This window comes from Pelmatolapia mariae, linkage group LG16_19, assembly GCF_036321145.2.
Source record: "Pelmatolapia mariae isolate MD_Pm_ZW linkage group LG16_19, Pm_UMD_F_2, whole genome shotgun sequence".
In the NCBI taxonomy this organism is placed as follows: domain Eukaryota; kingdom Metazoa; phylum Chordata; class Actinopteri; order Cichliformes; family Cichlidae; genus Pelmatolapia; species Pelmatolapia mariae.
The window spans coordinates 59,225,655-59,252,112 of record NC_086241.1 but is presented as its reverse complement, the minus strand read 5'-3'; the positions used below and the strand labels follow the sequence as shown (position 1 = coordinate 59,252,112).

General features: G+C 40.0%; 2 protein-coding genes across 8 annotated transcripts in view; one reads left to right on the top strand and one right to left on the bottom strand.

Annotated features, from left to right (window-relative positions):
- Positions 1-21,059, bottom strand: part of syne1b (spectrin repeat containing, nuclear envelope 1b) — a 74,385-nt gene extending 53,326 nt beyond the window's left edge. For 3 of the 7 annotated variants that reach the window (XM_063497172.1, XM_063497177.1, XM_063497178.1), the window contains exons 1-26: positions 14,293-14,748; positions 13,249-13,310; positions 10,674-10,769; positions 8,684-8,767; positions 7,689-7,781; positions 7,247-7,425; positions 6,948-7,144; positions 6,219-6,328; positions 5,786-5,836; positions 5,603-5,635; positions 5,225-5,332; positions 5,003-5,140; positions 4,389-4,553; positions 4,185-4,297; positions 3,924-4,092; positions 3,749-3,845; positions 3,119-3,321; positions 2,800-2,964; positions 2,518-2,670; positions 2,287-2,430; positions 1,693-1,860; positions 1,411-1,569; positions 1,162-1,326; positions 860-994; positions 507-665; positions 111-319 (exon numbers count right to left, since the gene is read on the bottom strand). In XM_063497172.1, coding sequence (XP_063353242.1) covers positions 111-319; positions 507-665; positions 860-994; positions 1,162-1,326; positions 1,411-1,569; positions 1,693-1,860; positions 2,287-2,430; positions 2,518-2,670; positions 2,800-2,964; positions 3,119-3,321; positions 3,749-3,845; positions 3,924-4,092; positions 4,185-4,297; positions 4,389-4,553; positions 5,003-5,140; positions 5,225-5,332; positions 5,603-5,635; positions 5,786-5,836; positions 6,219-6,328; positions 6,948-7,144; positions 7,247-7,425; positions 7,689-7,781; positions 8,684-8,767; positions 10,674-10,769; positions 13,249-13,310; positions 14,293-14,368 — 3,431 coding nt within the window. In that variant the 5' untranslated portion in view covers positions 14,369-14,748. Of the gene's footprint in view, positions 1-110; positions 320-506; positions 666-859; positions 995-1,161; positions 1,327-1,410; positions 1,570-1,692; positions 1,861-2,286; positions 2,431-2,517; positions 2,671-2,799; positions 2,965-3,118; positions 3,322-3,748; positions 3,846-3,923; positions 4,093-4,184; positions 4,298-4,388; positions 4,554-5,002; positions 5,141-5,224; positions 5,333-5,602; positions 5,636-5,785; positions 5,837-6,218; positions 6,329-6,947; positions 7,145-7,246; positions 7,426-7,688; positions 7,782-8,683; positions 8,768-10,673; positions 10,770-13,248; positions 13,311-14,292; positions 14,750-20,992 lie in introns of those variants that run through there. The other 4 variants (XM_063497174.1, XM_063497179.1, XM_063497175.1 and 1 more) reach the window with 4 other exon arrangements.
- Positions 21,060-24,073: 3,014 nt separating this feature from the next.
- myct1b (myc target 1b) lies at positions 24,074-26,139 on the top strand. Its single transcript, XM_063499091.1, has 2 exons — positions 24,074-24,205; positions 25,065-26,139. Exons 1-2 carry the CDS (start codon positions 24,151-24,153, stop codon positions 25,559-25,561), a joined length of 552 nt encoding a protein of 183 aa, XP_063355161.1. The 5' UTR covers positions 24,074-24,150; the 3' UTR covers positions 25,562-26,139.
- The last annotated feature ends 319 nt before the right edge of the window (positions 26,140-26,458 follow it).

The window sequence follows — 26,458 nt, the reverse complement described above, 5'->3', positions numbered from 1 at the left end:
AAACACAGCTCAGACCTCTTCTTGCAAGTATGTGCGTATGTGACATTTACAGAAAGTTTTTACACTGAAAGAAATGAATCATAATGACTAATTTTATAACATTATTGCACCTTTTGTTGTACTCCTTCCATTTATCTTGGTGCTGCATTAGCTTCTGGTGAGTGTTCTCAATTTCCTCCCGGACCTCAGCAAAGTCCTTTCTTGCCGTCTCCAAGGTCTGGTGAGCCAGGTCACCCTCGGGGAGTTTTTGACAAAGTTCCTCCATCAGCTGCAGCCTTTTCTCACATATAGACTGTGGACCCTTTTCCCTAAAGAAGGCCTGAAGGCCATTTATATAAAGCAGAAAATGCATGTGAATCCAAGGCAAAACAAAATGCTGCTAAGCTGGGTGACAGGAAAGAGATTCAGCTCTCGACACACTGTTACTGTGCGAGGCAGTGAACTGATTCACACTGAGTTAATCAATACATGTAACCAGGCCAGCCAGCCATCTACACTGTGCTTACCCTGTGCTCCTTAATGAGCCTTTCGCTTCCCATGCTAGCCAGGTGGCGGTTTTCCCTGGTCAGCTCTGCCTGGCACTCTTGCAGTGACAACATCAGCTTGCTTCTTTCCACCTCCACCTTCAGATGCAGGAGATGAAAGGGAGCATCTGTCTGTATATCCTGAAAAAGGAGAAAGACAACAGCAAAGCTGTCAGACTCTGAGCAGCACAGTTTGTTTGCACCAACTTTTTGAAAAGCTGCAGAGAGAGTGTCAGTCATTCCAGTACATTTTAAGAATTTCTTACTATCTTATAAAAGTCATATTGAGATTGAAAACATTTTAAATTAATGGATTAAACATCCTTGACACCAACCTTCCAGTGTTTATGCAGCTTTCTAACTGTTTCCTGCAGTGACTGCTGCTCCTGCTCCGGCAAAATGTCTGTCAGCTCATCACAAGCTTTCAGGAAAGTGTTCAAGACCCGCTGGTCGAGCTGTCCAAAGAATTCCTGAAAAATCCCATAACTGCTCATCATGTTTAACACTTTGCACAGACTATACTTTGTTTCATTGTTGTACATGTTACTGCACTGGGATTCAAGTATACATATCGTGTATACTGTCATAAACTGATATGAAAGATCTAAAACATCTGAATCTGGCAAAGTACACTCACAGTGTGTTTCTTCAGCAGCTCTTCTGGGTTGCCTCTTTCTGTCAGAAAGTTCTGTGCCATTTTAAGAACCTTCTCCAGCTCTACCCGTGACTCATCAAATCTCTTCATTAGACTGCTGTTGGCCTCCACATGTTTTCTCCACTCTGTGGACTCTTTAATCAAGTTCTAGGCACAAAATAAGTCATTTTTAGTGCTAAAATAATTCAGTCACTGATTATGGTGGAGAAGACAGCAGGTCTTGATGTTTACCTGTGATGAGGTCTGCAGGTCTGCTACCCGTTTCTGCAGTAGACCCATATCCATATGCTCAAGGGTTTTACTACTGTTCATTATTTTCTGGATGGTCTGGTGGTCTTTCTCTATTACTGTCAGACACTTCTTACAGCTATGTGTGAAGGTTGCCAGTTCCTGCAGTATTAAATGACAGGTAGGGTGTTAGCCATTTATGTTCATCCTGAGGGGTTTAGGCTAAAACATACATAAATCTGCTCGAACTACTAAAATGCCTCAGTGTATTTCACAGTGACTCACCTGGCATTTCTGTTTAAAGTCTACTGGTCCCTCCGAGTCGGTGGTGCTGGTGATATGACTAGCCTTCTCCAGAGCTTGGTAGAAGCCTGTGATATTCTTCTCCATTTCCTCCAGTGGAGGTAAAAGCGATTGAGACTCCCGAAGCAGAGGCAAACATCTCTCCCTTATCTGATTGGAGGAGAGAAATGGTAATAATATTTCATCATAAGAAACTTCATTATCCTTATGTTCAATACAGGTTATCCACTTTTAAAATTATGATTTTTTTTAAAAAAAAATGTCAGTACGTAAAAACAAAATGTTCTATTAGAGTAAAAAAGCGGTTTAGCTTTTATTCTATTAATAAAAATGGTACATTTGATGTTGTAGGAAGTGGCAGTTCTTGATTTAATTTTAATAAACCATGGGCTAGAAAATCTAAGAGGTTAGATCTCACAGCTTGGATTTCATTTAAAGACCTCCTTTGCTCAGGAATACAAAGTAGTGCAAAAAAGCTAATAGAGTAAGTAAGATGCAGTGGTGTTAAGCAGCAGGATTTCTATTTTAATCACACATTAAAGTAAGGCCATGTAATCTATATAGACTTGTACACACGTTACTCAGCTGCTCTTTGATTGAAGCCATCACAGTCATCATCTGTGAAACTTCCTCTTGTGGAGTGTCTTTGGTTAACAGCTGAGCTGTACGGCTTGCTGCCTTACAGGCTGCTTCCATAGCTGGCAATTTGTGCTTGATTTCCTAGAGGAAGTTGAAAAAAATGATGATATATCATATAATAGAGGTATTCTCTATAAGGATTTGTCTAAGTTGAGAAAGCAGATTTACCTCAACATCTTGGACAAAGGCTCTGCAATTTAGAAAAGATACTTGGATAGGAGCTGTCATCTTCTCATTGGTTGCATCCATGAACATCTTCAGTGTATTAATCCCGTCTTGGTAGTCTTGCCTCAATTTATCCACCTCATCCGCTCTTGCATACTGCAAGTGAAATAAAAGATACCACAATATTTTTGTCCAAATCGTTAAAACTTGCAGCTGTTTGGATAAAAAGTACAATTCGATATTTTTTGGTGGTGCATGTGTTGTTCCAAAGTGTGTTGCATTTACATGTTTGACTTTAACAAACAGTTCCCTCCATCTCCCGTTCAGCAGCAGAAGTTGCTGCTTTAGATCCCGTGAGACCGTATCGTCACACGTCTCAATGAGAAAGTTCCCGGCATCGTTCATGTCCATGTGCTGCTGGATCCAGTGGGAGAGGTTTCTGAAAAAGTCCTGTAACAAGGAAAAATAAAAAAGGTAACACAACTTTAACTGTCCACTCCTTGGCCAAAGAGAAAAATATGCTTTTCTTTCTATTCATGTTTTTAAAAAATCAACATAAATTGTACAGAAAATATTGTTTTTTCTATTATCTGAATGCACTTACACGTTTGGCATTCTCTGACTGGCTGAGCATCTGCTCTGCATCCTCTAGCCAAGCCTGCAGAGCTGCCACTGTGCTGCTGTACTTCTCCCAGTTAGCGATCACTTCCTCCAGCATGCTCCGTACACTGCGCACCTCCAAAGCCAGGTTCTTCCACTGAGCTGTGGTATCACTGAGGAATTTACTCACCCCCTCTGCTTCATCAACTTAAAACAGAGAATAGAAATAGTAGTTCAGTTAAACCAAAATCTGCATGGATGCCACCTGTATACAAAGTATTTGATTATGTCCGCTGATGATTTGGCCTCATGGTTGATGCTGGTGTGTTAGGTCAGAAAAATCATGCTAAAAAAGCATTCAAACTATTGTTACTGCATGCATTATGCATGATTTCATAGTTTGGGGATTTTAAAGAGAGCGAAACGAGAAGTGCAGCCCCCTATTTGCAGACAGAAATGGCTCAGGATCAGGCAAAGTTTGGACTGTTTTTGGACTTACCTCTGTTACAGGTCTTAGACCCTGTAACGTGAAATCAACAGTAAGTCTGTTTACAAGAAGCCCAAATTAAAACACTTGCATATAGTATGCACAAATAAAAAAGCAGCTTATAAATAAAAAAGCAAAGAGACTTACTTGAACTGTCAGATTTAACATAAACCTCTGCAGCTTGCTTGAGACCTGTGAAGATTGTCTCATACTGCTCAAAAAATCTGTGGCCTTCAACGAATGTCTGAAACAGAAAGAGAAACGCTCGTTGGTTTGATGTCTTTTAAAAACCCGGACTACAATTCCTATGACTTCAACTTACAAGGTAGCTTTGCAAGAGGAGTTCAACTGAATCCCGTCGGCCATATTTAATGATCCACGACTTGAGTTTTGATTCAGCCAACATAAGAAATGCCATCAGTCGATACTTCATTTCCCAGAATTCCAGCTTAATCAAGTGAGCGTGTGATGATGTAGACACAAAGTTGAACCTGCAAATTAAACAAATGGTCTGTTATTATTTTGAAAAGTGCAAAAAAAGAAATCATGAAACGGCAAAGAAAAATCCTGACAACGATCTTACCGTTCTGCCATATCCTGGAGCTGCTCAGGTGGGACAGGCACCCCATTCACCGATCTGTCCCTGTGGATCTGCTGAAAGGTTTGCCTGTGGGACTCCAAGCTTTTCAATACCTCCTGCAAAATTAAACAAGCGCCTGTTTCTTCATACCGTCCAAAACAAAGTTAACCCCACAACACGTAAAGACTAAAAGGTAAGCTATGCTACCTTATGCTGCTCTAGTTTTCTGTGAAGAACATTGGCTGTCTCCTCATGAGCATGTTGGATGGGAATGTCCTCTCTCAGAGCCATCTCGGCTCTGTGCAGCCAGGCGCCAATCACTCCCAGAGGCCCAGGCAGGGACTTGTCCAGATGGATGTGCCAGTCCAGCAGCTGCAATTGACACTCATTAAACAAAACCACTCTACCAAAGCAAGATCCCACCGTACAGGAGGCTATGCTGGGCATAACATTTCCACATGGTCACAAGCAATCAGGCCACAAAAGAGTGTTATGCAAGTCTAGACAAGCTGTGGGGGTCTCGAGGAGTAGACCGCCCCGTTAACAAAATTGCCTCTGTTCCCATCTCCTCCCCCTCTGAACAAACCGCTTGCACCCCACTGAACTTTCATTGGCAACGAGTAAATAGATGAACCCTGACTGGTGTTTCTCAGAGCCTCCAGTGCATCAATCCAATCTTTTTAGCCAAGAAAAGAACAACAACTAAAAAAGAATGATTATTACTAATCATCAGGTTTTATTTAATTCATGTGTGGTTAATTATCACAAATTTTCCTGCTGTCTTTGTGGCCCATAATGAATTATTCATGCAGTACAATTACCCTGGTAGACACACGGTCCCAGGCCTGCTTGACCAGAGCTTGATCCACAGAGAGCTTGCCATCCTTTTGGACTGGCTGTAAGAGTGGATCTGTCTGCTTTTTCTTCATTTCATACTGGACACGGAAGTTCTTAAATGCCTAAAAAAAAAAAAAGCAGACACACATTGCTAAATGAGTTTTCCAAAGAAGAATGCTACAGTCCATTTGCCACACCTCACTAACCTGGTACTTGTCAGCAAGGCTTCCCTCTGTTCCTTGGGCCCGGAGCACATCTCTCTCCAGCTGATCTAAAAACACCTTTAGTTCTCTCAGCATCTTCCGCTCCTCTCTCTGTCACAATCAGCAGACATACAGCTTAGATTGGGAACAGACCTAATCTCTTTCATTATAAGCAGGCCAATGGGAATCTCAAGTAAAAATGACATGCCGAACACACACAGTTAAAGATTAGACTCAAGACTCAACTTGCAAAGAGACACACACACAAACACAACCTCTACATTTAAGGACTAAATAGTTTTAAAAGTTAAGGTAGAAGAAAAGAGTGTACAGACAGTATCTTGTTAGAAACTCTGATTTAGTCTTTTAAGTTGAACATACCTCAAGCATTTGCTCTATATCTTGGGGACCAAACTATCCAGGAAAGCGGAGAGATGCAAATATGTGATAAAAGCATTAGAACAGCAAGGGAAAAAGAAATAAAGTGGATAGAAAATGGAACAAGATTGAGGTGGACATTCACTCCAAACAGGAAGCATGCAGCACCGTGACCTGAACGCTCACCTGGAGCACTGGCACTGACAGTGCAAAAGTTGGAATTGAGCCAAGAAGCAGCTTAATGTGCACAAAAAATAAATTAAAGAACGAAATTAAATGAGCCCATGTTGATGGAAAACTATGTTGATGATTATATTTATGCTGTGATCATGCAATGATTGCTTTATCTCACTTAAGCTTTATGTGATAAAATGACAAGAATCACATATAAGCAGACATGGCTATTCAAAACCTTTGCTCAGCAGCAGATGAAGCAATTTTCATTAAGTATGGACAGTTCTCTGTATGTCGGCAGTTTTTGGAAAAACTGTAGGCACTAAGTACAAATTTAAATGTAGTAACGTATGTAGTTACACATTCATTCTAATCCCCATTTTACCCCAAACTATCACTGCCTACATACACTTGAAATATAAATGATAAATTTAGGGTTAGCTACCTCATCCTGCTGACCGTCGGTCTCAGAATGATGGGGGTTCGGATAGTGCTTCAGAAACTGCGCCACGTATGTCATGATGGATTTCTCATCTGGCTTGTCTACGTCCACATCTGCAGATTAACATAAACATTGTCCACTGCACTTGTTGAAAGAATACAAAAATAATCATATTAAAAATGGATGCAAATATATTGAGAGGTTTAATAATCCTGTCAGTATTAAAGGTAAAACATGCTATGATGCCTGTAGAGATGAGGAGGATATCTGACACAGTCATTACTTTTGGTATTAAGTCAGTATGGCACATAAATACTTTGTGTCCTTAGGATAACTCTCCCAAGGCCTGCCAGCTAATTATACATGTCTTTTTCATTTCCATCCTTGACCTGATGTTTCTAGAAATTCGGGTCAAGCTCCTATAAAAGCAAAGGCATTTCAATGTGTAGCTGCAATAAAGCATCACGACTCTGCTAGAGAAGACAGGACTGCAGAGCTGCTGCAGACTGCTTCTACACAGACTGAAACTCAGAGCTACAGATAGCACAGAATATTAATCCTCTGTAAGGTGGTATTTTCCACCACACAACTTAGCAGCACAATTTCCTGTGCTAAAACACTAGCAAACATCCAAAACACTCAACAGTTAAGCATGCATACTCAATACCATTTGCAAGAATAGCCTGCAACTCTGGAATAATTAATGCGAGCTGTTGAAAAGGTCAAGGACACCTTCTGGATCCAGCAGACGGGGAATGCCCAACTCATTTTCTGCGAGTGAAAAGGCCTCCTCCAAATTCTCCCTGTTGCTTCTTCGCCGTACCACCTCCATGTCCACCAGGTCAGGTCTGATGGCGTGCACCACTGACTGGAATGCAACACCATCACGCCAACTGGGACCAAAGTCCTTCACCTCAATTCCAAAATTCCTTAAAAAAGAAAAATGTGAAAATGTTAATTTTGCAGACTTTGCATACATGAACCTTTCCCATATGATATATATCATGATGATGATTTTTAAAGTGACATACTTGGCTGCTGTACACTGCACCCATTTGAGCAGTGCCTTCTTGGCATTGCCCTTAAATTTGTTGACCACCTTTCTCTTCATTGGAGGGCTTCCTGTTCCAGAGCTGGCAATACTCTCCACAGAAGAGTTGCTGTTGGATAGAGCCTGAAGGGCTGGCAGGTTACTGGTTAGCTCTTCAATCTAGTTGAGAGAAAAGAAGAGAAAACAAGGAGAACATGGCAGCATGTCTTGAGATTTCCCTGCATCTGTAATTTCTAACATCACCTTTAAGCTGCTTGACTTATACTTTGTCCTTTGTAAAGGTTAGACAGCATAGAGATTAGCAATCGATTAAATGTTGACCAAAAAAATGATCAGAGGGTGTTACTTGCAGGACAGCAACTCACCTTGGAGAGAGACAATGTAATAAAACTTTTGGGATTTAAAGAGAGATGAAGTATTACCTGGAAGTAGAGGATAATAGTCCATATCAACCCAAGGACAATTGATGGTCGGCCATCTGCGATGTCAGTTGCATGAATGTTAACAAGTTTGATCTGAAACAAAAGCCAAGCGAAAGGTTATTATGAGAGTTAAGTCATATTCAGGCAGTCTAGAGGTGAGACGTTCAACCCAGAGGAACCCTTTCAGTTACACAGTCCAAAGAAATCTGCAAGCTTTTGTTTGCTCAAAGTCATCAAAGCCACGTCTTTGATGCAGTTAAGTATTGTCACTGGCAGAAGGCACAAACAGCCACAATGAAGAGTCAACCAGATGAACAAAAGAAAAGTATTCAACTAAAGGTTAAAGCAAAAGCAGATGCAACACAGCGTTTCAAACCCTGCATTGAAGAACTGCTACAATTTGTCATGTTCGCATCTCTGCTTTTGGAATTTAGGGAGCCAAACATACCAGTAATCAGTGGTGTAGTCAAAATGCTTTAAACACACATCAGTAGAAAAGCTTAATGGCTACATTTATAGAAAACAAATGACTGTATCCAAGCATTGCATAGTCTACATCGTGCATCAAAAGAAAAGGATGCATACAGCATATGATCACACAGGGCGTTTACTGGCGACTGACCGGTGATCCTCGATACACAGACTGAAGCCACACGTGATGGGAGAGAGATCACAACAATAGAAGTCTCAGTCCTGAGGGAACTCCAATGAAAGTGGGACACAGGCTTCATAGAGCCAAGAGATTTAGAGATGGCTTATGTAATCAAGAAGTCCCGTTTCCTGCTTCTCTAAACGTAGTGCATTTTCTACCGACAGCTACCTCATGCATACTAACTAAATAGCCAATCAAAAGCTTTTTCTCGGGGGTTATTAGCCATACCTTGACTTCTTGAAGACATGTCACGTATTTCAAGTATTATATTCAGTTGTGGAAGAAAAATACTTGACAAAATTTACTGTGAAAGGTCAAATTGTCATTATGACTGCATGCTTACCTTCCTGCCTTCGAGGAATTTGAGTGCAGTGCCGATGTTGGAAACCCAGTGGATCCTCTTCAGCTGGCGGCCTTGCTCACAAGGCTTAAGACAGAAAGGACAGAAAGTGAAAATTTAGCTAGCTCATTAAACTTAAGGATATCTTCATCCAACCATCTGCCATCTAATTTGTAAAATTCAGATTCAGATAACTTTATTAATCCCAAAAAAAGCTGTGTTTGTTTGCAGCTACCCCTGACTCACTGTAACACACAGGGAGTAGTCTGTGAGAATTAGCAGGACTTTTCGTATATAAATTAACAGCAGAGTGCCAAAGTTGCTTTGAGAAAAAAAGTACAATCCCAAGCTTCAAAGCATGAGTTAGAACCAATGATATCTGTCTATATTAAAATCTTGGCTGATCTAATACGACCAAGGGTGCACTTCTGAAAGCGGTAAGTGAAATCATCAAACACTGTTCACCATGAAAAGAGTGAATGACTCATTTGCCAACCAACAGCTTTACAGATGACATGGAAGTCTGTATCAAGACAGGTCTAATCAGAAATTGCAAAACAGAATCTGGGTCAGCGCGTGTGTGTGTGTTTCTGTATTTGTGTGTCAGGAGAGAGTGAAATAGTGGCACTGTAGTACTAACAGCTCCTCACAGCGGGGAGGCTCAGATCAAAATTAAGTCCTTGTACAGTAATCCACGACTAAATGTTTACAGCCTTTTCAATGAAACTTAGTTGTCTAAGTTTACAGTATAGTATATACTACTAGATTTGCTTGTTGCCTTAAACACAGGACAAAATACAATCATTGAGTAGGTTTTGCTAGCATCTTCATTTAACAGAATAGAACATTAATATTAAAACCCCACATACTGTACAGACCTGTGAAAACCTAAGTACACGCTTAGTGCTTCCATACTAATTACAAGGTAAGTAGCAGTCAATTGCTGCTAATCAAATCCACTTTATTAACTGATTATCAGCAAGTGTGACCACCCCAGTAAAAGCAGATATTTTGGCAGTTTGCAGGTCTGGAACATTCAGGTGTGTGTTAATACAATGTCAAGGAGGAAAGCATTAATAATTACATTAGAGAAGCAATTGTTGCTGCCCATTAGTCTGAGAAGGGTTATAAGGCTATTTTGAAACAATTTGAAGTCCATCATTACACAATGAGAAAGTTTTTTTGCAAGTGGAAAACATGCAGGACTTCCCAGAAGTGGACTTCCCTTCAAATTCAGTCCAAGGTCAAACCATGCAATCCTCTGAGAAATTCCAGAACATCCAGAGCTACAACTCAGAATCTACAGGCCCAATTCAAGAAAGACTAAACAAATAAGGCTTGTTCAGAATGGTTGTCAGACGAGAACATGGCAGCACAGGTTAGGTTTGAAAAGTTGGATCTGAACAACCTAAAAGACTTTTAGAATAATATTCTTTAGACAAATGAGACCAAAGTGAAGAGTTCTGCCCACAATCACACAAAAACAAACACAGTATTTAATTTTGAAGTACAGTGGCCATGAACTCCTCTGTATAACAAAGTATTTTAGAGTCAAATGTGAAACCATCTGTCCAACAGCTAAAGCTTTACCGAAAATGGGTTCCACCATAGGACAATGATCTCAAGCATATCTGCGAATCTACAACTTGAATGGCTTAAAAATAAAAGCATCAAGGTGTTGCACTGGTCCTGACCTCAAGGTGACTAAAATGCTGTGGTGGTACCTTCAGACAGAATGTCTGCAACCCTCACTGAACTGAAGCAGGATTAAAAAGAATGGGCCAAAATGTTCTCACAATAAAGTGAGAGATGATAAATTCATAGAGAAAGCAATCAAAGTTATTGCTTCTAAAGGTGTTACAAGGCACGGCATCATGGAGCGTAATTAGTTTTTCACAGGACTGTAAATTGAAAGTCCTGTGCAATCTTTCTTTTTCACATGAATGTAAATTCATATAATTTATTCCTAGATCCTGAAAAAAAAAATACTTACAAGTCTTTGGCCAGACAGGACCTCAAGCAGTGCCAAGAGCTTCACCCCATCTTTGATGTCCTCAAACAGGTCATTTACCTCCAGTGGTGGTTTATGCTGGAGGAGAGAAGACGGTTTTAACGTGCAGAAGCAAAAATGTCATGAAAATCTGCAGTAATTAGAAGCTAAACCATTACACTATGAATTCTAGTGTATCGAAGGATACCAGCACATTACAGCAAAGAGGAGAAACCAAAGGCTGTTTGTGAGAAACAAGCTTGTTAGCAACAACTACACAGCCTCCCTGCAGCTGAAAAGATGGTGCCTTTTCCTCAGCAGTGGCTTGGTGCCCAGTCCTGAGGCGATGGTACTCATTTAACCCTAACCGGTTACTGTCTCCTGATATCATATCCTCACTTTTACAGAACTGCAGATTCTCCAACATGAATGACAGCGTTATGACGTGCTGTTTTACACGTTCAGCACAGAATAAATAACCAGAACACATGTTTATTTATTCAGCACAGTGAAGCTGTAATTAAAAGCAAAGCTCACCATGGGAATTCTTTATTTGGCACTGTATACAGGCCATTTCACAACTCAACATATTCCATGACAGGATGCAGTTGGCTGCCTATTTGGGGCAAAGCAGCATGAAGAAGCAAGCTACTGTCTTGTTACTGGTTGCATGTACTGTTTTGTCTTTTTGTCACAAAACAACATTAGATAATCTCTTATTGTGCTCAGTTCTGTATCATACTACCGGTAAATGAAAAATCTCAGTAAATGCCCGGACAGTATAACACTGTGTGGGATCACCATTCGGGTTTTTCCTGTGATTTTTCACCTCTTTATACAACCTAATTAAAATGCACTTTGTTCCTTCAACACTGCAGCTTAATATCCACATTGAAGTATGAGACACAATTTTAGGAATGTAAGTTTAAAGAGTTTTATCTATATGTCGTGATCTATTCTATTTCTGTTAGATAAAAAAAAAAAGCAGCCCTTCAGCATAAAGCAGCCTTTGTAGTTTGGAAAATCGCACGTACCCTGGAAACTTAAAAATTACTGCGCTATCAGCAAACACTTAGCAGTGGAAAAACAGTGAGAATCACTGGAAAGTTGCTTAGTAACACAATATCAGAGGAAATGGGCACAAAGGCTGAAGGGAAGTGTGACAACTCGAGGAAGTTCAAACTTTGATAAACTTTGTTCAACACTCATCTATAAAAAGCTAATTTAATTCAAAGTGATTCTTAAATATTTATACATAAGTGCACCAAATCTTTATGTAGAATTTTTTCATGACAGCAAAAAAAAAGAAAAGAAAAATTGAGACCAAAAGTCGCCACTGTTAATTCTTCTGGTAAATAATAAGGCAGTCGCTCAGGAGCTGTTTGCAGTGCAAACCTGACTGTGTGAAATGGCTTTCATGATGTGGCTTATGCTACATTAGTCCTATTGGTATGCGCAGTGTGTGAGCTTGAGCGCAGTGCATGAATAATGATGAATAGACCAACAGAGCGTCCCAACTCTGGCCCACCACATTACTCAGATTCTTCTAAAGTTTTAGAAGCCAAGCTTTGAACTATCGTGGGCAGATCAGGCTCAACAAAAGACCCCCTCTAAACCAAATCCTTTGCCAGATCCCAGGCTGAAAACAAGCAGCGTTGCCCCATGCTACACATTTTGCTGTGTCATCTGCAGTTACATAAAGATTCCCAGCTAGTTATTTATATTTTGAGTAATTTCTGGTATGTAGTACATCAACGGACACAATCTAATTTAGCTCCTGATGCATTCCAGTCCCACTGTGATGCAATACAGCATGTGGGCATGTGTTATTGTTGTGCACTTAGGCCCTTGTAATTTACATGCGTGAACCTTATAAGCAGACGACGGCCTGCAGGGAACAGTCCTCACCCTCTTGCTCTCCATCTGCACACTGCATCACTGTCCCTGCCAATCCTCTCCGCAAACACACACACACACGCCGACGCACACACAGAGTACATGAATAGCCGAACACCAACACACATACTTACGCACTCCTAAACAGAAGACACACAAACGCTAAAAAAATACAAACACATAGCCCAAACGCCAGTTTTTAGTTAATCCTTAAATCCATTCCACTTTGACTATAAATATTCAAAGTGTGATTCTTTAAAACTGAACTGAGCTTTGTCTGATCTTCCCTGAAGAACCACAGGTTTGTATGTATGTGGAGTTTGTGCCTTCCCCTTCATTAGACCGATTGTAAACAACAGCCCAGTCTCATTAAACAGGATTTCATTTTAAGTGCTTAACCATCTTGGTAAATGATGTCATTATTTACAGCTAACTGGATAAATTCATTTGTCTTGTGCAGTGTTATAAAGGCTGGTGTTGTCACGTGGCAAAAATCATTTCCTTTTACAGATCTGACAGGTCAGCAGCTTGAAAATAGAAGCTACATAAATATGACAAGTTTGACAGGTTGTTTTAAGTGAGTTTGATCAGCCTGTAAATTACATCTCCGATAGTTTATAAGTGATTTAGGTTAGTTAAGTAAAGAAAGCAGTGGACTGCATGGATGGAAACTCACACTTACCTTGGCTAAATGAGAATTGATCCATTTTGTGAAGGTTCTCTTCTGCACTGCCTCTTGCTCATCTGGAAATTAAAGGAACACAGTCCATGTCAACACATGATTGCTAAATCGCATGCTCCGATACATTATGCTCCAACGTTAGGCTCACCAGGAGAACTGGTGATATTTATAGAGAACAAACCACCAGATGAAACGAACACACATAGTAAACTTCTAAAAAAAATCATAAAACACATAAAATAATAATCTCACATAAACTTTTGTGACTTGAAACCATTTTCGGACTTCCACAGTCAGAATAATATTTTGTCATAACTTACACTATATAATGTCAGGTAGCATTGGAGCACTCCTGCACTGTGTATGTCCGCATGCATAATTTGTGGACTATTTAGATGTGTGCGGTTGATTACCAGGTCTAGTATAAAGGATCCTCCTGGGAAGTGCGCTCCAAAAGAGGTCACACTAGGAGATTAGAGGATGAGTAGAGAGGCAGTTTCTCACCCCGCAAACCCTCTACGTCCAGCGTTAACATGTGTGATTGTTTAGGTCACCCTCAGCCTCTCTTGTGGCCTATTAATATATTCATTCAAAATCCCTCATGCATTATTCAGGATGTGTAATAAAAACAACACATTTCTTTGCTTTGGCTGTTGACACGGTGAGAAGTGATTTCTAACACTCTGTCAAACATACCAGTTGGCTAATGCTGCATGCCACACAGAGTGGCCATTTTCAAATATCCACCCTTGGAGATATAGACAGTGGTCACGTGTTTAAGGAGGCATTGCGAACACTATAGAGGGAGCAAAGATATCAAGTTAACCCACAGGCAAATGCTTCATCACTGATGCACTAGGGATGCCCACTGAAGCATAGCAAGTACATACAGATGTGAACATGCAAGGATGCAACACTGAGCTGTGTTTGGGCAGCAGGCTAACTAGTTCTGAAAGCAGGGATTCACCTACAAAGCATTAGGATATGTTATGCCCCATATTAGCCACATACGACCACACAGACAAGAGACGATGCCCTACTTACCACGAAGATACTGAAAAAATCCAGTCACCAGATTTAAAGAAGTCTTCCTGACAGATACATCCTTATAGTGAGCCATTCTACACCCCACTCTCCGGCTCTCGCCCTGTGCATTTCATGAGTTCCAGTGTGCATATATGTGTGTGCGAGAAAATAAAATCCAGAGTGGAAAAACTGACACAAAAACACCCAGATGTCCTTGCACCCTTTTTCCAGCAGGAAGCAAAACAGATCTGGCTGTCTGGTTTCCCAGTGAAAGCAAAAGAGCTGCTGGAGGCTGTGATGAATACGTCCCCTCCTCCCTGACACCCTCAACCTGACACACACACACACTCACACAAGCACACACACATACACACGCGCACACAAACGGCAAAGCAGAAAACCCTAACAGAAAGGGTGATTTACAATCCCATCCTTCCTTCTTCCTGTGTTTTTCCCATCCAGAGGAGCCATGCCTGTGTGGATGTGCACAGCCCCCGCTGTACTGCCTCGCTGTATCATCGTACCATCTGAGGCTGGAGAGAGCTCAGCTTGAAGCATGGCTCCACCAATCAGCATACGGGAGGCGGTGATGTCACAGCCCTGGCTGCATTATCCCGATTTAAGCTTGGTTTGTGTGTGTGTGTGTGTGTGTGTGTTTGGCTGTATTTGCCTCTTAGATTTGCCTAATCCTCTATGAGACTGACACATTTAAAAGCATTAAAAAGCCAAGACAAACAAAAACTAAAAGTTAAACAAGTTACTTTTTTCACAGCACAAATAAATAAATTACATTTAGGTTTATTTATTAAAGAACAAAATTAGACTTCTTCACAAAGCTCTCTATGCTAAAACTAATCTTAATAATTAATGCAGTCTAGTGAGTGATGTCTACCACCTGCTCTCTCAGTGTCAATGCTATTGTGACGTCAAAGCAGACACACCCACGCCGGGATCCCCTTTGTACAAAAAGAAGCATGTTAAAGCTCTCAAGCGTGCCCGTATTGTTCTATTAAGACCTCGAAGAACCCCCTCAGCTCTGACCAGTCTGACTACCACTCAACTCTCCTGTATATAACATACAACAGTTACTAAGTATGGTACGTGATAGCTTCTCAGCTCCTGCAGAAAAATCCCTTTATTCTTTCAAGACCACCAGCATGCTAAAAGCCTCTCTGATATGTTAAAAATAGGCCTGAGGTTGCCGTTCTATTATTATCGCTCTATAGACTGCTGGTGAAACTGGCCCAGAAAAGCTATTTGGGTGAAAATGTTTTTCTGTTTTTTATCTAAACATCAAAAGGTTATCGGTACTCTTAAAATGACGCGCAAAGCTGCCCATACTGAGAACAATAAGCTTTTAGAGGTACTAAAACTATTACTCAGCTCAGCTAAATACCAAACTCTCCATATCAGACAGGTCCAACCCAGGAAAAGATCTCAACTGCAAAGGAAGTGATCTGTTTTTGTTCCTATCAGAGGCAACTAGGGCAGGAATCAAGTAAAAAAAATATTGGATACTAGTGCCAATATGGGTGTGGTTGAACAACTTAACATATAAAGCTGTTTTTTTCTGCTTTTTTCTTCAGTCTAAAGCCGCTCAAATTATAAGTGTTGTTTAAATGAAAGGCACTGTTTTCGATAAACTCCTGCTTAGGTACGAGTCAAACGATAACTGTATCATGTTAAGAAGCCAAGCATGTCTGATTATAGGACCAATATTATTATGATTATTTATGGAAAGAAAATGCCATATGGAGTGGGAAAGACTTGGGCCTGAGACTGGGGTTTGGGAAAGGCATCAGTGAGACTGGCAGCAGCTCGCAGGAAGGGCAGACCCCTAGTACCAACCGGAGAAGGTGAACAAACCGGCATGTGGGGCAGGAAGGTTTGCGAAAACATATAACCAGATGCGGAGCATGGGAGAAATTCAGATAAATTATCTTCAGTGAGTTAAAACAATAAAAATCTGGCATTCAGTAGCAAGTTCTTGTTATTCTATGCAAAGAAACAAAAGTACTGATGTTCGATATCCCACCCCAAAAAACAATGAGAACATCAAAATGAACAAAACTATAAACTTAAGACTTATTGAACTTTTCCTGATGTTCCAGCTGTTCGGTACGATGCTCAGCATGGTATTAAGGAGCTGTCCAGAGTCCTGAACTCTTGTTTAAAAGGCTCATTTCCTGTAAACAGATGCAGGTAGCGGGTAGCTCACACCTTACTATCTGGATTTAAAAGCTTTGCCTAGGACTATTTAAAACAGCACGCAATCATGAGTCGTTATGATTGTGTCATACTTAATTATCAATGACATAATACTAATAGATAAGTGGCAAATAAAGTGCATACACTCAACTGGAAATAGCACACAACACATCAAACCACTAAAACACCTGCAATTCATGTGAGTAATGAGGTACTTAAGGTGATCTTAGGAGAGATGATACCACTGGAAATACTGTACAGTCAGTGCTCAGCTTCACTGGCTAACGGTGGTCACCTGGGAGCACTGTAAAAGCTCACTTTTGTTCCATTTAGTCGGCGGCAGCCCTAATTGAGCTCCAACAGGCCAACAACAATCAAGTAGGCCAAGAAATGATGTGCAGTTGGACTCAAGCCAGCCAGCCCCATATGAAATGCATGAGTGAGAATGTGTTACTTAGAATGGCTTACTTATCTTCATAGTAATATGGCAACGGTGTAATCTAATTTTCAAAAACAAAGACATATAAGCATAATACAAGCTATTGCAGAGAAATAACTAACTTCTACAATGTTAGGAATCTAAAACAGTCTGATGCGGAGAGTAATTAGGCTCCTTGTTCATGAGGTAAAATTAGTGTGATGGCTGTCTGTTTGCACCAGCTGTCAGTGACGCAGCAGAGTAAAAGCATCTCTTAGGGCTAAAGACATGCATCCTTCTCTTTGTTTGTTTTTCATTTACTTGCCGTCACTCTGTTGATGATGTAACGACAATCCACTGTGGTGCACTCAACGGGTGCACTCTTACACAGAGGCTATCAAAGTGTGACCACTGGCAACAGGCTATGAATATGTTTTAGCAAAAAGTATGATTATCAGAGCTCAATGAACGCGACAGACGCTAAACAATTATTGCTCTAATGTTACTCACTGGTTGCAGTTCTTTACATGTGAGCATTTGCTTCTTTATATCTAATTATATCTTTTAATCTGGATATCTCTACATTTTGGGCTGCTGATCTGACTGAAAAAGAATTTGAAGCCAAGACCAGTCTATCAGCCATCCATGTGTTGGTGTTGTTCCTGCATAATCATCATAATGTTGGTCCAGGATCAACATCGCAACTGACCAATCACCCTGTTGTGATGTCATAGCTTTGAAATTTGGAGTAAAAAAGGAAAGTGTTCCTTTTTTTAAATGTAAAACTCTCTTCTGGAACAAATAACAGGCATTTCAAGTATTTTGTTTATTGATTATTGGAATGTAACAAATATGTTATCAAGTTAGCGTTACTGTTAGTCAAAATTAGATTACTCATGTTGGTTTGCTGGCGACAGTTATTAGCTAACGTATTGGCTAATGCTAACAGAATGCTGAGACAACATGATTGGTCAGTTGCAAAGACGATACTGGACCAACATAATTAGGGTGATGCAGATCGTGCCTGAAATTATGTTGTTGGCTTTCTTTTTTCACCCCCTCTAAATGGGTTTGGGGTCTGTTTGTTTGAAATAATTTAAAAAGTTGTCAGTGCGTTTACATGAAAATTTTACCTTTGTGCAACTTTGTCAAACCAGATCAAGAGCTAGATCAAGGAAACCTGGATATTTCCCATCATATCTTTACAAATACATACCAAATCAAAATTTTAAAAAACTTGAAGACATTGGCTTGATCTACTCAATTAAATATCATAAATTGATATAGATCCAGATATTCTTCTGCATCCAGGAACTCAGTGTTACAGAGGGACTGAATCCTTTAACTGAGATAGTAAGTGTTGCAATTCCTAATTCAGACAATGAGGCTTCCTTACTTTCCTTACAGAACACTAAAAAATAATACTAGATTTAAAGATCTGATATATGGACTCATTTTTCTCTTAAATATCACCAAATTTTCCTAACATTTTTTTATGTGTGGTTATTTACGAGTCCTTAGTAAGACGACATAACAACACAGTTTTAAAATGATCTTGTTTTATTGTTACAAGTTTTTGTTTCCACTCTTGATATTTGTGTTTGTGGCATACATGTGTTGCCAACAAGCACATGCATGCCAAGTTGCAAAATGCTCCTTGGTAAACAAACTTTGCAACATCAATATCCATAACATGATTGAACGGTGTTTGCTCTTCACTTTTTAAATGATCATTTATCCATCCACCCATTTTCATCTTCTTCTGCATGTCTTCAGACTGTGATGAAGCTAGAATACCCTGTGAAATCCCACAGTACATGCAAACTACACAGAAAGGCCGAAACCTGGACCAGCCAATATATCAGGCTCTACTAGACATCTTAGTTTAAAAAAACAACTCCTTAAATCACATTAACAGGCTTATTTCTGTGTATATAATACGCGATCAGATTGCCATCTTTATGTTTCTGGAGCAGACATTCATTATAGTCCACATCACCGCACGCAATTCACTGCACGCAATTTACCAGCTGTGTTTCCGCATATCCTGTTTGACACACGGTCTCAACTAGAGTGAAACCCACAAGAAGTCAGTGAGCGTATTATGAAAGGAACACGCCTGTCACGAATGCTCCACCTGGCAACTAACAGGCATCAATTATTCCCCGAGGGCATTTAAGGTTGCAAGGTGAACCATCATAAAGGTTTTAAATCAAAGCGACAAACAGCGGGAAACCATGATAGAAGCAACACGTTCTTAATCTACCTTTTTACATAATGGCTTTGCTGTCAATAATGCATCTGTTGCTCCATTCAAAGTGAGTGTGCAATAATTGTCTCTGTAGGATACTTTAATTGACAGGAAGCTGCATATGATTTCCAGTGGAAAAGCCAAGAGCACCTTGCCGCTTGCAATCTAAAATCACCGGCACGCTAATGTCTTCCAGATGTGACTAATATACACTTCCTGGCATGAAACACAACAGCGGCTGGCACTTTGCAGTGCAGATCGTGCCATCTGTGTACTGATCGTGTGAACTTTAACAGAATTTTTATCATTTTCTTTGTAAGACCTAAGAGATTTGGCATATATTTATCACTCAGCAATACTGCAATGTCAAGAAACAATCCAAGCATGCTTCAATTAAGTCTAAGTGAGCTGGTAGTCCTTCTCATCAGGGTACAGCTCAGCCAATATGAAGACATCAAAATATCAAAACACCCACACAAAAGTGTTCTTTGTCACGCATTATAACCTTCTATTAGTTAACATATATTACCATTAAGCAAACTGAAATAGCTGCGCAATGCACAGGAAATGAGGTTTCTCTGCAGCAGGAACTGGGCAGCACTGGCACAACCACAGACAAACCTTTCATAACAGTATCTATGGCGACACGCCATAAGGTGTGAAATTTCCTAGTATACTGTATATCTGAAATACAACTAAACCTGTGCCAGACTTGACCAGACTTGTGAAATGATGGTTGTGGCCTAATGCCCTTGTAAGAAAAGGGGGACGCCAACAAAAAGAGACTCGCGTTATCGACCTATTCTCTTACCAAGGACAGAAAGGGTGTCAGGTTTTAGTCTTGTTCAGTGCATTGTCTGTGCACTTGTGAAGGCACTGTTGTTACGATTCAGTATCTCCTACCAAGACTCGAAGCAGATTAAATGTTTCTTGCAATCATTATCTTGCCTCAAAAAATAAACAGCAACCAAAATAACCTACAACTAAAGAGCAAAAATCAGACAGTTCACTGAAAGAACTTTTCTGACTAAATAGCATTCTAGCACTTAAGAAGCACAGCGTTCTCTGCACTGGTGACAAGACTTGATGCTACTTGACATGACATGATGTAAAAATGTGTGCCTCTTTATTAAGAGTTTGACCTACTAACACTCACATGAAATTTGACGTGAAGATGTGAAGACAAACTGATCAAAGAAAATGAATCATGTGCTTTATTTCACAGTATTCACAAAATAAATCAAATTGTGTTCCTCCAAATAACTTCTTAATTACCCAGTCTGGGTCACCAAACAACGCACTATGTCTTCTTGTAGTGTGGTCACAAGATTTGCAGGATTCGACATTATTTTTTCTTGATGCTCTAAATGCGATTATGTGCTACCTGGAAAAAAAGCCTTCTGACAAAAGGGACCATGTGCACACTATATTAAATTAGTCAAATGTGTAATTCTGTTATGCTTTCAAAAGCTACAAATGTTTGAGAACAAGTCAGCTGCAGTGTAGTGAAACTTTGTACTGAAACACATATGTTATAGTGCAAACTTTGGGCATTTTAAAACTATTTAAATCAACTGGCAACACAGTTTGCAGAGTGCCAAGAAATTTATTTTAAGAGTAGGTCTACTAACTGTAAGCACACATGCTCACATACTACTTTGTAAGTGTGCAAGCATGTATAAATGTAAGCCTGCATGTGTGAGCATCCTGGATTGCAAATGTTGGCAAACTTCAGATGGGCGTGCAGCCAGACTTTGAATCAGCACAATATTACAGTGCAGCAGTGCAGGAGCAGAGGATGCTGTGTCCGTAAACCAGCTGAGCAAAAGAGTGCCACTTACCCTGCAGTCTCTGCATCACATTAGCTATGTCCACAGACGATCGACCTGGCTGCCTTGGAGAAGCCATGTTGTCTCCTTGCAGCTGTAATGACAAGGTGGTGTCACTGATGCTGAGAGCAAAAGATCCTTCACAACTGTCCCGTGTGGGACATCCCCTCTGCTCCTCCCTCCTCCTCTCTGCTTCTTTCTAATTTCACTGCAGGAGAAGGCCCAATTGAATCTCAGGTTTCATGAAGGGACAAGTAGGTCTACTGTCCAATAGAGGCACTTCTTCCATTCACCGCAACTGCAACAGAAAGATATATCACTCGAGACTGAACAGAAATATTTTGCTGTATCGTTCTACTTAAAACCTAAAAAATAAAACGTCTCCAAAGATTTCTTTCAGAAGAGCCTGTTGGTTACTTTTAAGTTCTTAGTGGTCTTAATCAAATAGATATTTGCAACAGATAAGTCAGTAAATGATTGTGATCAAAAGTAACTCGTTGCTGCTATCTACTCTTAATATCATTCAAGTATCCTTTGAGACAGGCAAATTCATTAAAAATAATACTTGACTTCATTTAGTTTTCTATGTTTTCACAGATAACTAAACATATTATTGCATCACAGCAAGGAAGGCACACGTATAAGGACAACAGAGCCATGGTTTATGGTATTAGTGATACTTGTGCTTTTCTGACACTCAAGAAAATGCGTATATAGGATCCTATAAGACTACAGGTGTTACAAATTGGGGGAAAAAATGATGACACTGTCTAACAGTCAAATATTTGCTTACATGATAGGTAAGCTACAGACTACAAATTCAGACTATGACTGAATTTGACTGCACTTAGAAACTGGCAGGAAGTCATAGATACACATTTAGATATAACGGCTAAAAACGGTTTCTCCTTGGCTGATGCTTTCAGTTATCTAAAGCAAAGGTTTGTTTTAACAAAAAAGGAAGTTAAACTGTCGACTAAGGAAATGTAAATTAAGATTAGCTCAAGTAAATGTTGAATTTAGCTGGACACCAAGCTTTGCATCCAAAGCTCCCATGCCTTACTAGACCTACAGGCAAGTTACTTTACTCTTAACTATTGTCTATTAAAGTAGCAGAGCTGTAGAGCTATCTGATGTGTGTGCATGTGCGAGTTCGACAAGAGAGGAAGTTACTAACCATTACAGAAGCAACACACACAAGACCGAGCACGAAAACGCCCGAGATCACAAAATACAGGTAATTAAACAGGAGGCTAAATGAATGAAACATTAACAATCAAGAAATCTGCAGCAGCTTCTTGACATTTCATCTTACCGCACTGAGCACTGAAGAGCACGGTAACTTCACAGAGGAAGTGCCTGTGTGCTGCGCGTGTGTTGCCTCGTTGCCATTGGTAACTCTGAAAATGAAACATGGTGGCGTGAAGCGCTGCAGCCGCCGATAAGTTCGCAACCGCAAGAAGCTGAGCGGCAAACTGCTGGCAACAAGCTGCACCACACGCTGCAGGAGGAGGGTTCGGGAATGTGTGGTCAAGTTCCTGTCATTCCTTCTATTCTATTCTATTCTATTCTATTCTATTCTAATCTATTTGTTTGTTTGTTTATTTAATAGGAACAATGGGTTTGTTTTTCCGCAGAACACAGATGATTCCCGGGTATATAGCCCTTTAAATATAAATTACTTTTGATGGCAAAGTGATAACATTTTAAAATGTTTAGCAAATAGTGCATGGCATAAATGAAAGAAACACACTGTGGTGGTTTAATACAGTGCATGCACATCAATAAGCAAGGCTATTAAAGATAATCTGTGATATGTAATTAATTACTTTATTAATATTTAATGTGCTTTGCTTTATATGCTACTAGAGCTATTTTCAGGTTGCCAGATTGTTAAAAAAAAATCCTCCTCCAGCGTGAATCTTTAGAGGGACCTCAGTAGACTGTTTAATCACTTCTGCTCTGCAAAAGGGCTGCTTATTAACATTTACAAGTGACTTAATAGCTTAAAGCATGAGCATGTATTGGTTTACATGTATTACATTTAATTCTTGATACCTCATGATACAAACACACACAGAGCTCATTACTTAAACGTAGCACACAAAGTAAAGAAATTAATTTGTGTTTATGTCTAAATTTTGCGGAACACCATCTTGAAGTTTTCCTAAACGTGGCATGCTTAGAGCAGACACCCACTACAGCCAAGAATCATTGTCACTACAAAGAAATAATCGACCAAACACACATTTGTGCTAAATTTAAATTTATATTTATTCTCTAGAGACTTGCACGAACCATTGCTTGCCAATGTTTTTTATCCCCTAAAGGAAAGCAAGTCTGTACACTATCATACCTTAATATGTTTCAAAACCTATGTGCAAACCAAGTGCTCGAAATAAAACTCATTGCAAGTACTCTGGCGCCATCTACTGGACCTTTCTGTGACATGACAGTCTTACAAACGAGCATCAGCTCATTTACCTAGAAACAACACGTTTTAACTAAATGAAAGCTTGAAATGAAACCTTATAAAAAAAAAAAAACAGAGGAACACAGAAATACAAAGAAGTGCTGAGCTCCAGAGAGCTGTGGTTCAGGCTGTGCTGTTAGCCTGAAAGCTCTTAGGGCAGGAATGAAGTGGGAACACAGCAACAATTGAAGGAAATCCCCACAGAGACTCGGAGCTTGATACCCTGCAGACTCTTAAGCAGATGGTTAGGTTTTCATTATCCAGAACCTTGTCAAGACACTTGAAAACTTTCTCAGGCACATGAGGAAAGACTATTTAATCTGACTTACCTGAAAATCCATGAAAAACTTTTTATATGACACTGAATGATCTGAAAATAATTGTTACATAAGTAATAGATCTCTTAAACATGGCCTGCTTTTTAAATGTTAAAAAAAAGTGTCAATAATGGCTCATTAAAAAGTATTGATCGTAAGGAAATGATGCAAAAGGAAATGAGCTTGTTTCCCTGTGTTATGTCCCACTCAGATAAGCAATGCATTTGCTAATTTTAAAGACAGAGAGGGAAGGAAGCATGACAGCAAAGTTTCCGCCACAGCAAACACTGTAGGGGGGGAAAAAGCAAAAAGTCTGTCTTGGAAAAAGCTCAGTGTTTCTCCGTCTGTGTGGAATCTAGAGCTGGGCTCATAGTGTAATAATGGCACAAAATAAAACGGATCCCTCTTTGGAAATAGACAAATCATTCAATCTGGGTGAGTGTATCTGCATTTCTTTCCCAAAGCTGTAGCCTACACTGTGTAAAAGTACAAAGTTTTGTATTTTAAAATATAGATGTGATAGTTCTTCACTTGATTCAACACATATAGTCTCACAGTAAAAAACCTGCAATCCAAAATTAGATCACTAGAAAATACTGAAATGCACATTATTTTTGGATCAGTCAAACAAGTACTGAATGGTCTGGGGCCAAAATAGAGTCCTGCTGCTACTTCAGTACTATTCAAGTATCTTGGATGCAATTCTTTACTGTAGACAGAGTCAGAACAGCAAGTATACAGCACTTAAAATAGCCCCTTTGAGTTTCTTATATTTTCTTCTATAGTAGAACATTTTTATCTGTGATAGGCTTTGTTTGCCATAGCTGTCTTGATGTCTTATATAACATATGAATTGCTTTCTGTGCGCCTGTCCAATTTTAGTACGTGATTTTAAAAGGTTCCATTGTTTCTGGACAAGAATGACGATGGAAATGTTGAGTAATTTTTTATACATGTGACATAAATGAAATGATCTGTTTGCGCTTCATCGCACTGATACTACACAGACTAAAAAACCCACACACCAGGTATGATGTAAGGTTTTATGTAACATCGTAGCCCAGTATAGCGTTTCCCAGAAACAATAAATCAATACACCGGAGGAAAATTTCCAAACAACTCTAAGACCTTAGCTGTTCCTCTCCTGAAACTACCATTTGGATATATAATTTACCCATTATGAGAACAACACAATCCATCCTGTCTCCCTCTAAGCTAAATATCTCCAGCCATTTTTTTTTTTATCCCTCTGCAGTCCCTTTTCTGAGACTTTGCATGATTTCTCTGTTTCCAGGCGATATGATTCTAGCCTTCTGTTTATCTGTGCTTGTGGGCCTGCTGCTGGGTGCTTTGATCTACGTTCTGCTGACCTGGGCATCCAGGCGCCGGGCTACAGCCAGGATCACCAGGCACTCCAAAAAGAAATCTGGCGCTTCACAAACAAACGATGCCACGAGCAGCCAGCTGGGCCTGTACCGAAGCACTTTTTTGAGCGTCTACAGACAGCCCTCTCTCGAGCCAGTTGGCCCCCTGGGGAGTAAGCCAGGTGCAGAGACATCCACGTTTCGCCCACTGCCCAAGAAGAGCAGGCCTGCCCTAGATATGGGAGATGACACCCAGGTGTCTGAGGATGCAGCGCCTTCAAACTCATCTGATTCAGCATCGCTTGTGTCAAACAAGAGGCATTCCTTCTGGCTGGGCAACAATGGGCTTAAAGGTTTTCTACCCTCGCAGACGCCCCCGCCTGCATATGACACTGTCATCCATGCCTTTGAAGAGACTTGCACCTGAAAACGTCCACATAAATACAACAAGAACTGAAGCAGTTCGGTGGATAACAATAGACTTTCTGGCTTTGCATTGTCTTTAAAGGGACAGCTGTCTGTGCACGATTCACTTTGAAGCAGTGTGAAGGGGATGCTTTTAGAGACATGAAGTGTCAGCTCAGCTTTTGTTTAAAGACACGAATAAGGGTTGCAGTTTCCATAATTGATACATTTGCACATTATTTTCCCTATAATTCACAATTCATAAAATATCAGCAAATGACAAAATAATAATGGCCATCCTATTTTGTCTTCTTTAAATGTTACATATCCATTTGTGATGACCTATAAACGGACACAAGAGGCACATTTGCACACCGAGGAAGATTGGGGGAGCTGTTTTCGCTTTAGCTTGGAAGTGGTTCACTGATTAGTTAGTTATCAAAAACAGTCAGTGGGTGATTTTCTTTAAACTTGTTAATTGTAACATGTCCTCTCATAACCTGTAAACTACCAATTGTGTTTGTTTTCTTTTTGTTGTTTTTTTTAAAAAGGGTCTGAGAGCAGATTCTGAACCTGATTGTGTGTCCATGAGAGCCAATAAAGAACAAAAATAATTATTTTTAAATGTCTGAATCTGTTGTTATAGAATTCACACACATGTGAATTTAATGAAATTCGTGTCTCTTGTTTGTGATGGTGATCATGAAGCAGAAAGGTGGGACAGTGGGTTACCAGCACACGCATAACATCAAGGTGTTGTGTCAAGAATGTCACCTCAACTTACGTCGCAAAGATCGGGTGCGCCTTGTGGGGTTGCCATCATGAAAGATACACGCTTTTGAAGTGCAGTGTTGAATCTAATGTTTATTATATGCTAACAGCACGTGGACGAGCCTCCATATCATAAGATACCTAAACG

Coding starts and splice junctions, on each gene's coding strand:
- myct1b (XM_063499091.1), top strand. CDS start 24,151: ATGGCACAAAATAAAACGGATCCCTCTTTGGAAATAGACAAATCATTC. Junction 24,206..25,064: donor AGACAAATCATTCAATCTGG/GTGAGTGTATCT, acceptor CTCTGTTTCCAG/GCGATATGATTCTAGCCTTC.